Raw genomic sequence first — 13,353 nt, 5'->3', positions numbered from 1 at the left:
CTGAGCCCATCCTTGATGTGTGGCAGAAGTCGATGACTGCTCCTGCTGTGTCCAGGTCTCTGGCGAGGAGGTATAAGGTGGATCCGGGGGATCCTGCTTTCCTGTCTACTCATCCATCACCGGAAAGTTTGGTTCACCAGGCTTTGTGCTCCTTGACGCAGTGTGCAGGGTCATTCCCATCTACACCTGCAGATAGGGAGTCCAAACGCATGGAGCAATCTGCAAAAAGGTATTCTCTTCAGGCAGTATGGCTCTCAAATCAACAAATGGTACATGCCTTTTGGGTCGCTACAACCATACACTTATGGACTCAGCAAGGGAAGTGCCTTTCTACGGATCTTGCCTGTTTGGGGTCAAAGCAGACTCGGCACTGCAGCGCTTTAAAGACAGAGCTACGTCAGGATCTTTAGGTCTCCAGTCTCAGTCCAGGGCCTTTAGATATCGCAAGTTTCGTGGTTTTGGCAGGACTTTATCCTTTTGTGCCAGGTAGCAGCTGCAACAGCTGACAAATCCCCTGTACAGATCATATAGGGAAAGGGCAGAGGTAGTCTGTGGGGTACAGCACAGCAGCTAGTCTCCTCCTCCCCCTCATCTGCCACTCCAGCTAGTGCCATCCTAGAGCATGCTTGTCCCGTGTGAGGATGGGTGTCCCATTGGAGGTCTGTTACTCCAGATCTCTGGGTGTTGAACATCAGGTTCTTCTTTCGCTGCTGAAGGAAGACTGGATGGTGTCTGTCGATTTGCAGGATGCATATTTTCCTATCCTGAAGTTGCATCGGAAGTATCTTCGTTTTACTGTGGGGTCTCAACACTACCAGTTTGCAGTCCTTCCGTTCGGTCTTACCTCTGGTCTTCACAAAGATGGCGATGGCAGCAGGACATCTCAGAAGATCAGGGTCCCTGTTTTCCCCTATCTGGATGACTGGCTGCTCAAACCCAAGTCACAAGAGCTGGTGTTGCATCATTTGCAAGTAACACCACCACTGTTGTTCAACTTGGGGTTTTAGATAAATGTACCCAAATCTCACCTGGTGCCCTCTCAGCGCAACCTCTTCATCGCAGCTGTACTGGACACTACTGTGAGCCGCGCCTTCCCGCCTCTACAGAGGATTCAAGACATCCAGGCTATGATTCTACTTTTTCAGAATGGAGTGGCTGGTCCAGTCCTGAATGTCTTATGCCTGCTCGGTCTGCTCGGTTCCTGCATACTGTTGGCCAACCATGCACTCAGGCATATGAGGGCCCTCCAGTGGTGCCTCCGCAGGCAGTGGTTTCAACACAACGGAGATCTCAGAGGTGGTCAGGATCTTCAGAGACACTGTAGCGGAACGGTTGTGGTGGATTGTTCTTGGCGACCTGTCTCAAGGGAAGCCATTTCAACCTCCTCCTGTGGCCACAGTGATAACGGATGCCTTCCCTCTAGGGTGGAGAGCGCATCTGGGGGATCTGGAGGTGAAAGGCCTTTGGTCTCCAGTGGAAAGATTTTCACATCAATTTTCCGCAATTGCGGGCTATACATTTGGCTCTCAAGGCCTTTTCTTCGCTCCATTCGCGGTCAGTCGATTCAGGTCCTGACGGACAACACTACCACGATGTGGTACATCAACAAACAGGGAGGAGTAGGGTTGTATCGTCTTTGCAGAGAAGCTCTGCGACTCTTGTCCTGAACTCAGGACCATCAGATTTGCATGATCGCAAATCATCTAGCCGGAGAACTGAATGTGCATGCGGGCAGTCTGTCTGCAGTATTCAGCCTATCATTAGTGGTATCTTCATCCAGAGGATCTGGAAGTTTTCTCAGTTGGGCCTGTTTGCCACTCATGAGAACGTGCACTGCCCATCGTTCTGCTGTCTCCAGTATCGGACGCAGGCAGCGTTTGGGGATGCGCTTCAGTTAGAATGGAAGTCACAGCTTCTTTACGCGTTTCCTCCCATACCCTTGATTATTTAAGTTCTGAGGAAGATTTGCCAAGACCGGGCCCAAGTCATATTGATTGCCCCTGCCCCGGATTGGCCACGAAGGGTGTGGTACCAGACCTCCTTTACCTCTCATCGCACCCTTCGCTCTGTCTCCCTCTCAGGGCTGACCTCCTCTCACAGTCGCAGGGGCATATTCTACACCCCCACCTCTTGAGCCTGCACCTTTATGCCTGGAGATTGAATGGGCAATCAGAGCTCTTTCTCTTGCCCACCGGATGTGGTATGTTATTTTATCGGCCAGGAGACACGCCACCAAATCGCTCTATTCTGATAGGTGGGGAAAGTTTGTTAAATGGTGTGGAGAGAGATCGATTAATCCTTTGCTGGCCCATTTGTTTGATATTCTGAGTTTCTCTCGTCTTAGAACAACAAGGTTGTGCAGTAGCTACTCTTGAGGACTACTTCTCTGCCTTGTCGGCTTCTCTCTGTTTACCAGATCAACCCTTGTTGTTTAAATCTCCCATAGTTATTAGATTCATTGAATGTCTCACAAAAAGATTCCTCCCACTCCTTTTAACATGCTCCGGTGCGATTTGAATCTGGTTCTCTCTTTCTTGAGGAGTTCTCCCTTTGAACCTTTATGTAGTTGTCCCTTAAGGTTCTTAGCGTTTAATACGATATTTCTGGTTGCAATCACTTCTGCTAGGATGGTGAGTGAGTTGGAAGTTCTTGACTCCAAGCCTCCATGTACATCATTCCATGCAGATAAGATGGTTCTTGGGACCAGAGCTGCTTTGCTGCCTAAGGTGGTCACTCCTTTCCACCTAGAGCAATCCATCACTTTACCCAATTTCTACCCTCATCCTTTTACGGAGGAAAAGAGACTTCATCACTTGAACCCTAAGAGGGCTGTCGGCTTCTACCTGGACAGGACCAAGGAATTCAGGTTTGACGCTAACTTTGTCGGATATGTGGGCAGGATGAATGGCAAGGCTGTCCACAAGAAAACACTGTCCAGGTGGATCATCCTCTGTATTAAGGTCGGCTACGCCTGAAGGTATTAGAGCTCATTCTACCAGATCTAAGTCGTCGTCTTCAACTATAGCTAGAGGTGTCCCTGTGGTAGACATTTGCAAGGCAGCAACTTGGGCCTCCCTCCACACTTTTGCGAAACACTATTGCTTAGATTCGGAGGTAAGAAAGGACGGCCATTTTGCACGTTCTGTACTGCAGGGTTTTTTGTTATATGTAGGCAGGCACCTTCCGCCAGGAGCGGGACTGCTTGGGGATTCATTTAAAAAGGTGAGGAATCCATAGGCAGATGTATCCATCAGAAGAACAAGTTACTTACCTTCTGTAACGCTTTATTTGATGGATACAGTATCTGCCTGTGGATTCCTCACTGACCAACCTGCCTTCACCGTTGCCTGCTTACTTAAACCGAAAAATAATTAATGTAGATTTGGGATTTATTGTTTGACTGATTTGTTGCTTGAGTCTAGGAAATGTCTATGATGAGAGATTTCTGGTTTTGCCTGTGTTTGTATACTTTGTATACCCGTGGAGTGTGTCCCCGACACCCGCTCGCCTCGAAGGCAGTGGAAAAAATGGAACTGATGTCAGCATGGTGACCAGATCTTCTTCTGGCTCAGATGTCGTCACACTGAGTTGCGTGCAGAGCTGTTCCATTGTGACTTCCTCAACAACATGGGAGAGCGGAGGAGAAAGGTTTCCGTGGTATGCTGCGCATGGGATAGTTCAAAAGGTGAAGAATCCACAGGCAGATACTGTATTCACCAGAAAAAGCGTTACCGAAGGTAAGTAACTTGTTCATGTGGGCTTGATTCTTGTTCTACATGGAGCAAACATTTAGTCTAGTAAAAAAAAATTCTACTGCAGAAATAGTGAACTTGCATATTTGAATGTGCTCTTATGTGATGACAAAGAAAAAGGCGGCTCCATAAGAGTAAATATTTGCCTAGGGTCTTACGGTTTGGGACTAGTTCACAGTTCAAGTACATTGCAGTTAGGTCGAGTAGATTATTCAAGTTACCGGTGTAGGAAGCTGGGTTTCTGTTGCAGTAACACCACCCCTCCCTTTTTGCCAGACTACTGAAGCACTTTGACTTGATGTGCCCTGGGTCCCTGCCTATCAGGTTCCAGGGCCGGTGTTCTTCACAAAACTATACCTTGTGCCCCCTATTGGCACCTCTCTGGCCAATCGTCAGTCCCTTGTAAAAGGTACCATGGGCGCTGTGACCAGGGAAGACCTCTAAGGGCTGCAGCACATATTGTGCCACCCTTGGAGGTCCTGTACCTTAACACACACTGCCGGTGCCATGGAAAGTGAAGAGTCGACATGGCACACATCCCTTTGTGCCATGCCTACAACCCACTGCCTCTGGCATAGGTCAGCCACCGCTCTAGCTGGGTGCACTATGCCACTGGTGGGGGTACAGGTGCATGAGCCCTTTACCCCTACAGTGTCTAAATCCATCCTTGGACCTTGTGAGTGCACTAAAGCCACAAAGAGTATTTGGTCTGGGAGTTTGTCATTACGAACTCCACAGCACCATAATGGCTTTACTGAATTCTGGGAAGTTTGGTATCTAACTTCTCGGCATAATAAAACCACTCTGATGCCAGTGTGGGATTTATTATACAATGCACTCAGAGGGCTTCTTATGGATGCTCCCTGAAAAACGATCAGCCTCTGGTGGCTTTCCTGACTGGTACACACCAGCCTGCCACCACTAGACCTGATTCTGGGCCCCTGGGGTGGGAGCCATCGCTCCCTGAGACCAGAAGCAAAGCCTTTCCTGGGTGGTGGTTGTCACACCTCCTCCAGGCCAGGAAGAGCCATCTGTGGCAGGGGAGCTTCAAGGGCCTTGCTGCCTTTGTAATGTGACCATTAGCCTCTCCTGCTATCAGGAACAGGCCCCTTCCTGTCTCTCCTCCTTTTTGGTGAAGAGACAGGTGGGGAAAAATTGGCCAGCCCAGAAGGTGTGCCCACCTCTGCCAACCCCACCCCTCAGGTGGGGAAGGCGGGTGAAGCCCACTCTTAAGTGTCAACCATTTTGCAGATTACAGGCAATCCCCAATCGTGATTGTGCCCGCTCCTCCACATGGAGTGAGCCCACCCAGGGTGTAGTCACCCTAAGGTCAGTAGCCCATTGGCTACTGACCTCGAGACCCCTGAAACTCCCACTAAATACAGTATTTAGGGGGCAGCCCTGAACCAAGAAGACAGATTCCCACAACCTACGAAGAAGGACGAAAGACGCCACCCAGCGAGGAGACTGCAGAAAAGTGACTGGGACCCAGCCTTACCAGCCCGTTTGCAGTTTCCAGAGATCCTGCGTCAAAAGTCACTCTGTCCTGCAGTCAGCGACCTCCAGAACCCTGAAGGACTGCCTGCCTTCAACAAAGACCGTATCTCCTGTGAACAGCAGCTCTGTTCAAAAGAAACTCCCAAGACCGACTCTGAGCCTCCTGAGGACAAAGAAAGCAGACGCCTGGAACTACCACTGCACCTGTCGCCTACTGCCAAAGTTCGAGTGGCTCACTGGTCCCAGCGAGGTCTCCCAGCACTCCAGAGTCCGAGTCCACCGTGGGTTGACCCCCTCCAGGACTCCCCGACATCGCCTGCAGCCTCTGCACGGAGACACACACCCCCACCCCCGACCGCGAATGGTCCGGTAAGGTGAACTCCTACCTCAAAAGACACCCCTGTATCCAGCTGCCCTGCGCCCTGGAAAAGAGAACCCGATGTGCACCTATGTCCCAGAGCTCTCAAACTTACCTGCCCAGCTTTTGGAAGTCTTTCTGCAGGCAAAATCCCAAACCGGCAACTCCCATTGAAAACCGGGTAGCCGATGCCAAAACAGCACTCTGTACCCAGCCGCCGCTGGGCCGTTGCGGGTGTACTTTGGGTGCGAACTCAGATCCTCCTTTGCCCTGAGCCTAACACCAGGAGCTTTGCTCCCACAACCTTGTGGTTTGCTCGTGAGCTGCCACCAACCGCAGGCCCCCTATCAGGCATTGGATAACATTGGGCCTCTGCACCTGGCCGCCCTGGTGCCGCTGAGGGTGTTTCAAGAGTGCATCCCCGGCCATGGGGGAACCCTGGTTCTAACCTCAGAATACCAACTCACACAAACTTGTACTTACCTGTTAACCGATAATTTAATTACCCCTATAGGAATACATTGACTGTTTTTCCTTAAATTGTTGTGTGGACTTGGTTTGTATGGAACATTGACAAAACTGCATATGTACTAAAAGTGATTTTACTTACCTTTTGTCTAGGAAATGTCTGTGTGATATCTAGGCATATCACACTGATTAGCAAAAGTAATCCGAAAATTAATCCAATAAGTGATGTACAAAGTAATCTGAAAAGTAACTGAACAGTAATTTCAAAATGTTTACTTCCCTGTAATTCAATCAACTGCATTTGAACCTGCATTCAGTTGTAAAACATTGCATAAGATTTTGCAAAGTCTTTATTTCACTTACCTGCATCAGCCCTGGCTTGGTTCTAGAAATAAAATAACTAAATATTTCTGATACAAACAAATTGGATCAGTCTTTGAGTGTGACATCATTTGCTGATTGATGCAAAAACAACAATTGATGGACAGAATGCAGAACAATGTCATACATTCACCCCAGTACAGAGATCTGGGCCTAAATCCATCGTTTTTTTGCTCACCATGCCGTTCCAGTTTGAACCCAGCCATATGCAAATCAGTCATGACCCTGTGCCTCATGGGAACAGTCCAGCCCGAACTGCCAAGCCAGGTCCTCCCTGGACTGGAAACAAGCATCCTAGGACCGGTTTCTGGCATATCAGCCGTCTTCAGCCAGGCTTGCTTGAATTCCAATGGCTGGGGGAGAATGTATGCATTGTCAGCATTCCGTCCATCATTTGTTTGTTGTAACGCTTTTTGCCCTAAGTGGGATGGGTATTCCCAGACGTGGGACCCGTGCTCACTACGCCATTGGAGTCAAGCTATCCTGGCTGATAGCCAGAAACCGGTCCTAGGATGCTTGATTCCGGTCCAGGGAAGACATGGCTTGGCAGTTCGGGCTGGACTGTTCCCATGAGGCACAGGGTCAAGACTGATTTGCATATGGCCATGTCTGAACTGGGGTGGCGTAGTGGGCAAAAGAACGATGGATTTAACCCAGATCTCTTGACTGGGGGAGAATGTCTGCATTGTCAGCATTCCGTCCATCATTTGTTTGTTGTAACATCATTTGCTGATTGAGCATGTACAACAAATGCTAAACACTACCCTCTGATTAAGCCTTACTCTCTATTTGTGGTAGTGTGGGCGAGCAGTAAGATGCTATCTACTTTTACCTCTGCCTATCTTTGGGGTTCCACTGGACTCTGCACACTATACCTAATTTTGGTATAGTATATACAGAGCCAGCTTCCTAAAACTAGACCTGAAGGTCTAGTAAAATGTTTATATCTCGAGCCTTGCCCTCTTAAGTGGTACCCCTGGTACCTAGGTCATGGGTACTAAAGAGGGTCCCTAAGGGCTGCAGCATGTATTATGCCACCCCAAGGGAAAAGCATACAAATTGCATCCATGCTGCCATTGCAGACTGCGTGACATGGTGCTAACCATGTTTGAAATCACGACCTGACAGTCACTGTGTGCCATGATAGTCACTGCATTTAATATATGCAAGTCACCCCTACAGTAGGCCTTGTAGTCCTAAGGCAAGGTGCATTATATTGCATGTGAGGGCATATCTGCATGAGCAGCTATGCAACTGTGCTGTCTAGTTTAATTACTAGATAGTACAATTGATTAGGGAAGCCATCTTAAGTATAGGTAATGCGCACTTGTCGTTTGTTCCCAAGCTACATGAAGGCTTTACTGAAACCTATGGTGTTTGGTAGCAAACATATCTTAATAAATCTGTACTATTGCAAGTACTAGATTTATTATGATATGCACCCAGATGGCACCTTAGAAGAGCCCCCTGAAAAACTTACCAGTATCTAGTGTGCTGGTTGACTGATATAGTCTGGTTTGCCAACACAGACCAGTTTCTGACCCTCTGCAAGTGAGAGCACACGCCCTGAGGTTAGAAACAATGCCTGGTCCACATGAAGGTGTTTGCACCTCGTCCAGCAGGATGGCTTGTTATTTAGCATATCAAGGCCTGGGGCTTCATTTGGCACCAGGACAGGCAGGGAATTAGCTATGCAAGTAGCCGTGTTGCACCTCCAGACTAGTCACACCCCGAAGGTGGGCTACCAAATTTGCTCAACAAAAGAAGGGTTCCACCATATTTTTTTTGGTACAGTTAGGAACTCTGCGACAGTATTATGCCCACTCCCCACAGGAAAGTGTCATATAGGTGGGGTAGTGACCTCAAGGGTAAGTAAGTAGCCCATTGGCTACTTACTACCCCTCCCTACCCTTAACACCCCTAAAATTTGTATTTAGGTGGTCCACTGACACCGGGAACCCTGACAAATTAGTGCTGCAAACCAGTTAATTTTTCTACTGAAGGTGACGTTGCCCTTCCTCTTGGGATAGAATATAACTTTCCTTGGGTTTTTTTCTGCACTAAATCTTTCTAGGGAGAATGAGAGACTTCATCATTTGGACAGAAAAGGAACACTTAGTTTTTACATGAAGCTCACTAAGGACCACCCTATTCCGGATTTGCATGTGCTAAGAAGTGAAAGACATTTCAGAAACAAACCTTGTCTAGGTCGATGTTGCTGTTCATAAAAACATGCTATGCCCTGGCCAAAAGGAAGACTACTCGGGGGCCTTCCTTTTGGCCAGGGCGTTTTATTACAATCAAGGCCGCCACCATGGTGTTGCCTAGGAGTGTTCCAGTGTTCGACATCGGCCAGGCTACTGCATTGATGTCCATACACACCTTCACCTGGCATTACAGTTTTGACAGGTCCGCACGGAGGGCCATTTCGCATGGTAGATCCTACAGGCCTTTGTTAGTCCACTCCTCAGACCCTTCACCATTTGGGAAGTACTGCTTTGTTGTCTGTGCCCTTAACCCTTTGCATGCGTCGGATGGCCGGCAGTTGTCCGACGCTACAGTGCTCATGTGCGTGGGACGGCTCTCAGCCATCTGCGCACATGGCCCAGGAAATCCCTCTGGTTCGGGCATCGGAGGGATTTCCTTTCAATCAAAACTGCCTCAGGAGCTGGGGAAGAGTTCCTGAGACTGTTCTGATCCTTTCACTGAAACGACGATCAGCGTGTGCATCGCGCTGATGTAATTTCAGTGAAACCAAAACTGCAATTAGCCCATCGGCTCATTTCAGTTTACTGCCTTGGTGCTCAGGGGGCTAACTCTGCCCCCTGAGCACAGAGGCAGACAGGAGAGGTATCATTGGAAAGGGGAAAATCTCCCCCTTCCAATCGTACCCCTCACTAGTGAATTCCATGCTTGGGAACGCCACAGGAGAGCGATCCCCAAGCAGGCATCCACCCACTAATCACCGGGGAGGGAGGAGCGGCCTCTATGGCAAGGGCCTTTGCTCCCCGAAAATGCTTGGGCCATATTCAGTCTTTCTGCACCCCCCCCCCCCCTCCTTTGGGTGGGGGGGAAGGCAGAAAGCACAATAACCATCAGGGATTTTTTAATGCAAATGTAGGGGTTGGGGCTGCCCAAAATGGGCATGTCTATGCCCCTACCCTCCCAAAACAAGCTGGACATTCCTTCTGAAAGCCCACTAGACACCAGAGATTTTTTTATTATTATTATGAAAGAGGGGTGGTTTTGTGAGGGAGTCCCCTGCGTTTTGGGTGCCGGGCTCAGCGGCCATCTAGGGAAACCTACTAAGCCCAGACATTTCTGAAAACTAGACACCTTGGGGGAGTCCAGGGAGGTGCGCTTGCGTGTATCTCCCAACATTTTCCTACCCAAAATCACCTGCAAACATCAAACGTAGCAAAAAAAAAAAATTGCATTGCAGCACTCGTTGTGCCACCCTTGTTCTAAGGAGCTCCATATCTCTGGCAAGGGTTCCTGTCATTTTGCGAGTGGGCAGAATTGTGCATTCTGGCATGCCCAAGTGCCACACTTTGCAGGAAGTGGTCATCAGGTGAGAGGAAATCTGGTAGCCCATTGGCTACCAACCGCATCCTGCTCTGTGGGCATTTTCTGAGCATAAGGGGGGCACCCATAGCACCCCAAACTCTGATCTCGACTGGGCTGGAAGAGTACTGAAGGAGGACTGCCCTGCTGCACCATAGAACCAGCAAAAAGAGCCTGTACCGGCAAGGACTGCAACTTATGAACCTGGTGGCTAGCAAAGGAGAGGGACTGTGCTTCCTGTGTCCTGCTAGAGGAGAAGTCGCCTCTAGAGCCCAGCCAAGAGACTCCAAGGGTCAGTGAGCTGAGAAGCCTGCTGGGGCAAATTGTTAGCCCAAAGGCTTCAACCCACTGCCAACCTCCGCCTCGCTAGGGACCAGGAGCCGACACAAAGTTGCACTCAAGTTTGCTGAAATCTAGAGTCCTGTCGGAGTGCAGCTGGGACTTACAGAGGACAAGTCGTCATTCCAGGAAGGATTGATCTGTGACCGCGATACTGTTTGACTGGTAGTCCTGTGGTGACTGGACTTCAACCAGCACAGAGTGGACTTTGATGGACGTTGACCCTGTGACCAGGATCACCTCTCCCACTTCATGGACCGAGGAGTAGTCGTGGCAAGACCCTAGTCGACCACATCTCATCCTTTCAGCATCCTTATCCCTTTCATCAGGACCACTTCCGTAGGAAAGCCTTGCCAAGGATAAAAGTGCTTGGAACTGACCGAAGACTGCTTCACCTGCTGTGGTAACTGTTTCTGAGGACCTTGCTGGTCGCCCTGACTGGCTTATTTCTGAAGTTGATCGCCTAAAGCGGCTCGAAGTGATTTTTCGGTGAAAACATTGCTAAGTGTCAATTTTGTTGAATTTATCAGTGCTTGTTCGCGGTTGAGTGAAATAACCCGATTTACTATACCTTGTAAATTCAATATCTTACGAACCCTCTGGTGTATCCTTTTTTTTGTGCTGTCAAAAATACTCTACATTTATAAATGGATTCCGGATTTCTTTGGCGTGTTCTCAATTTCTCTTTCATTTGTTTTGGTGCTATTTAATATTTTTCTTTTGTTCCTTTGTGTAAGTCTTGCTGCTCTAAGCTGCAGCTACCCAGGATTGAGCTGAAGGTTTGACAAAGGAAACCTGAGGGTTCTAAAGGGGTTAATAAGTGTATTGTACTATGAGGTTGTACACCACACCATATAATACACCCTGTTAACTCACACTGCATATCTGCCCGGTTTCTCCAAAGTCTTTGGAAAGTTCCAAAGCTGCTACCCCTGTCATCAGTGTAGACACCTTTAAAAATATATTGTTAGGGAGACTTTTATGTCCTGTGTGGCCATCCCAGTTCTCTTCTTTTAGAGACTAGTGTGGAATCTTCTATAAAGTCTGCTCGTGAACAAACGTTTGAGTTCCAGAACCTAAATGGAGGTATGTACTTACAAAAAAAATAATAGCGATCATATTTTGGGACCTTACACCAACTACAGCATTGATAAAGACAGTGTTTCCTTTGCTCTGAACCTCAACAACTGGCTTTGTTAGTTAAATCCAAGAGTATATAATTTCAAGACCATACGATCATGTATACATTTTTAGCTAATTCTCTGAACTATGAGTTTGCAAGCGGAAGTAGAAAGTTCTCTGCATGAAATATATTGCCAGAAACATTGACAGAACAGGTAGCCAGTAGAAATTTATTTGATCAAGAACAATGTTTCTCTTGCTTACGTACCACATTGGCTATTGTGTTCCGTGCTGTCTGCAGTCCTTAATTGGGCTCCTACTTGCACAACACTGCAGAAATCCAGTTTACCAACAGTGGTTTCCCTACTTGTCACCGCCAAGTGAGAATGATCAAAAATTGTATGAGGATTTGCAGTAGTAAGAGGTAGAACTAATGATACACTGACAACAGATTAGCAAGAAATCACCCTAATGATTTGACTTTTGAGAGAGTAGTTGAAGGGGTCAATTGTTCTAAAGATTTAATTTGGGTGAATGCACCTACAAGTTCATTGGCATTCTGTCAGTGGTTAGAATGCAATATGTTTTGCATTGTGAAATACTGTGGCTTCTGAGGCCTTAATGTCATGAAATAATGTCTAAGGAAAAATATTTTATAGTAATGGGAAGACGGCTGACAACTGGGAAGACTATACTATTCATTTGAAGCAACAGATTAACCAGGTTTCCTTGGATGAAGATAAGACACTGGTCTGGGGACTTACACAAGATAAAAAATTGCACTAGCACTTTCGGAGCATTTCATATCATTGCCTTCTGACACTTAATGTCATGAATCCCTAAAGCAAGATTTGGTCAGTTTTTGTTTAAGGTGGTCCTTGGTGCAGGTTTCTGACCATGCATACGCACTAGAGATCTATTGGAAACCCCTGCCTCCATGCTCTTGTCCTTATGGACCTCTAACAATAGCATCTGTTTTTGTCTCCCAATATATTGTTGTACCTTGTATTATGAAATGTTGTTTTTCTGTGTGACTGTACTTCTGTTGTTCAACACTTCAAGTAGGCGCACATTTTGTAGGTTCATACAGTATTTACGAAAATAAAACTAGTGCTGACGTGAAAAACTGATCTGATGTTTGAGAAATTGAACTGCTTATTTCAAGACTGTAGTTTAGTTAAGGATATTATAAATAAACTCATCTAGTTACAGATAGAAAAACACCCTTAGCCACGAGAGCCGGCTGCAGATCAGCATAATGTTGATATGTGCATTTAACTCAAACAGTGCTGCAATGTTGAGTGTGATCTCCATTTTTTCATTTTCAGATGTCGACATTTCACTGTTGGTGAGTGTTCTGTTTGAATCTGGAGCACTGAAGTAAAGTGGTGAATAACAGCATTGAAGTTGTTGAAAGAAACATCTCGTTTTGCCATCTTAATTCAAAAGATTATCTTTCTCTGTTTTATAATAAAAAGTTTCTGTACACCACTGTAGCCGTGAAAAAAAGTTTTCCTGTCTTGCAAGTTTGTAGATTAAATATTCTCGTAGAACTTTTTAAAGTTGACCCTTTTCCCATATGCTACAATAAAAATATGGTGGTACCCAATAAGACTGCTGTTCTGATATTTATATTGTGAATCAAACTTTGTATTTACTTTGAAATGAATGTTTTGTACTCTAGTAATTTCATGGTTTAAAAATACAATACATTTCAGTTCTACAGCATTGGATCTTTCACAGATTCTCATGCTTAAATCATTTCCTCATCAGGCTAGAACTCTGCTATTTTAACATGGCTATAAACAGTATTAAGATGCCCATGCCTAAAAAATATTTAGTTGCACGTTCACCTCATTGAAACAGCCTAAA

The 13,353-nt window shown here is 46.9% G+C and overlaps 1 protein-coding gene across 1 annotated transcript in view; it reads left to right on the top strand.

The window, feature by feature from the left end:
• The window catches only part of LOC146822620 (uncharacterized), a 298,045-nt gene extending 284,955 nt beyond the window's left edge, over positions 1-13,090 (top strand). The window contains exon 15 of the mRNA XM_085606794.1: positions 12,810-13,090. Within this exon, the coding sequence (XP_085462920.1) occupies positions 12,810-12,865 (56 nt within the window). The 3' untranslated portion in view covers positions 12,866-13,090. The remainder of the gene's footprint in view (positions 1-12,809) is intronic.
• The last annotated feature ends 263 nt before the right edge of the window (positions 13,091-13,353 follow it).

Source organism: Triturus cristatus, chromosome 5_2, assembly GCF_964204655.1.
Source record: "Triturus cristatus chromosome 5_2, aTriCri1.1, whole genome shotgun sequence".
Lineage (NCBI taxonomy): Eukaryota > Metazoa > Chordata > Amphibia > Caudata > Salamandridae > Triturus > Triturus cristatus.
The sequence above is the reverse complement of the archived record's forward strand: the minus strand, read 5'-3'. Positions and strand labels throughout refer to the sequence as shown.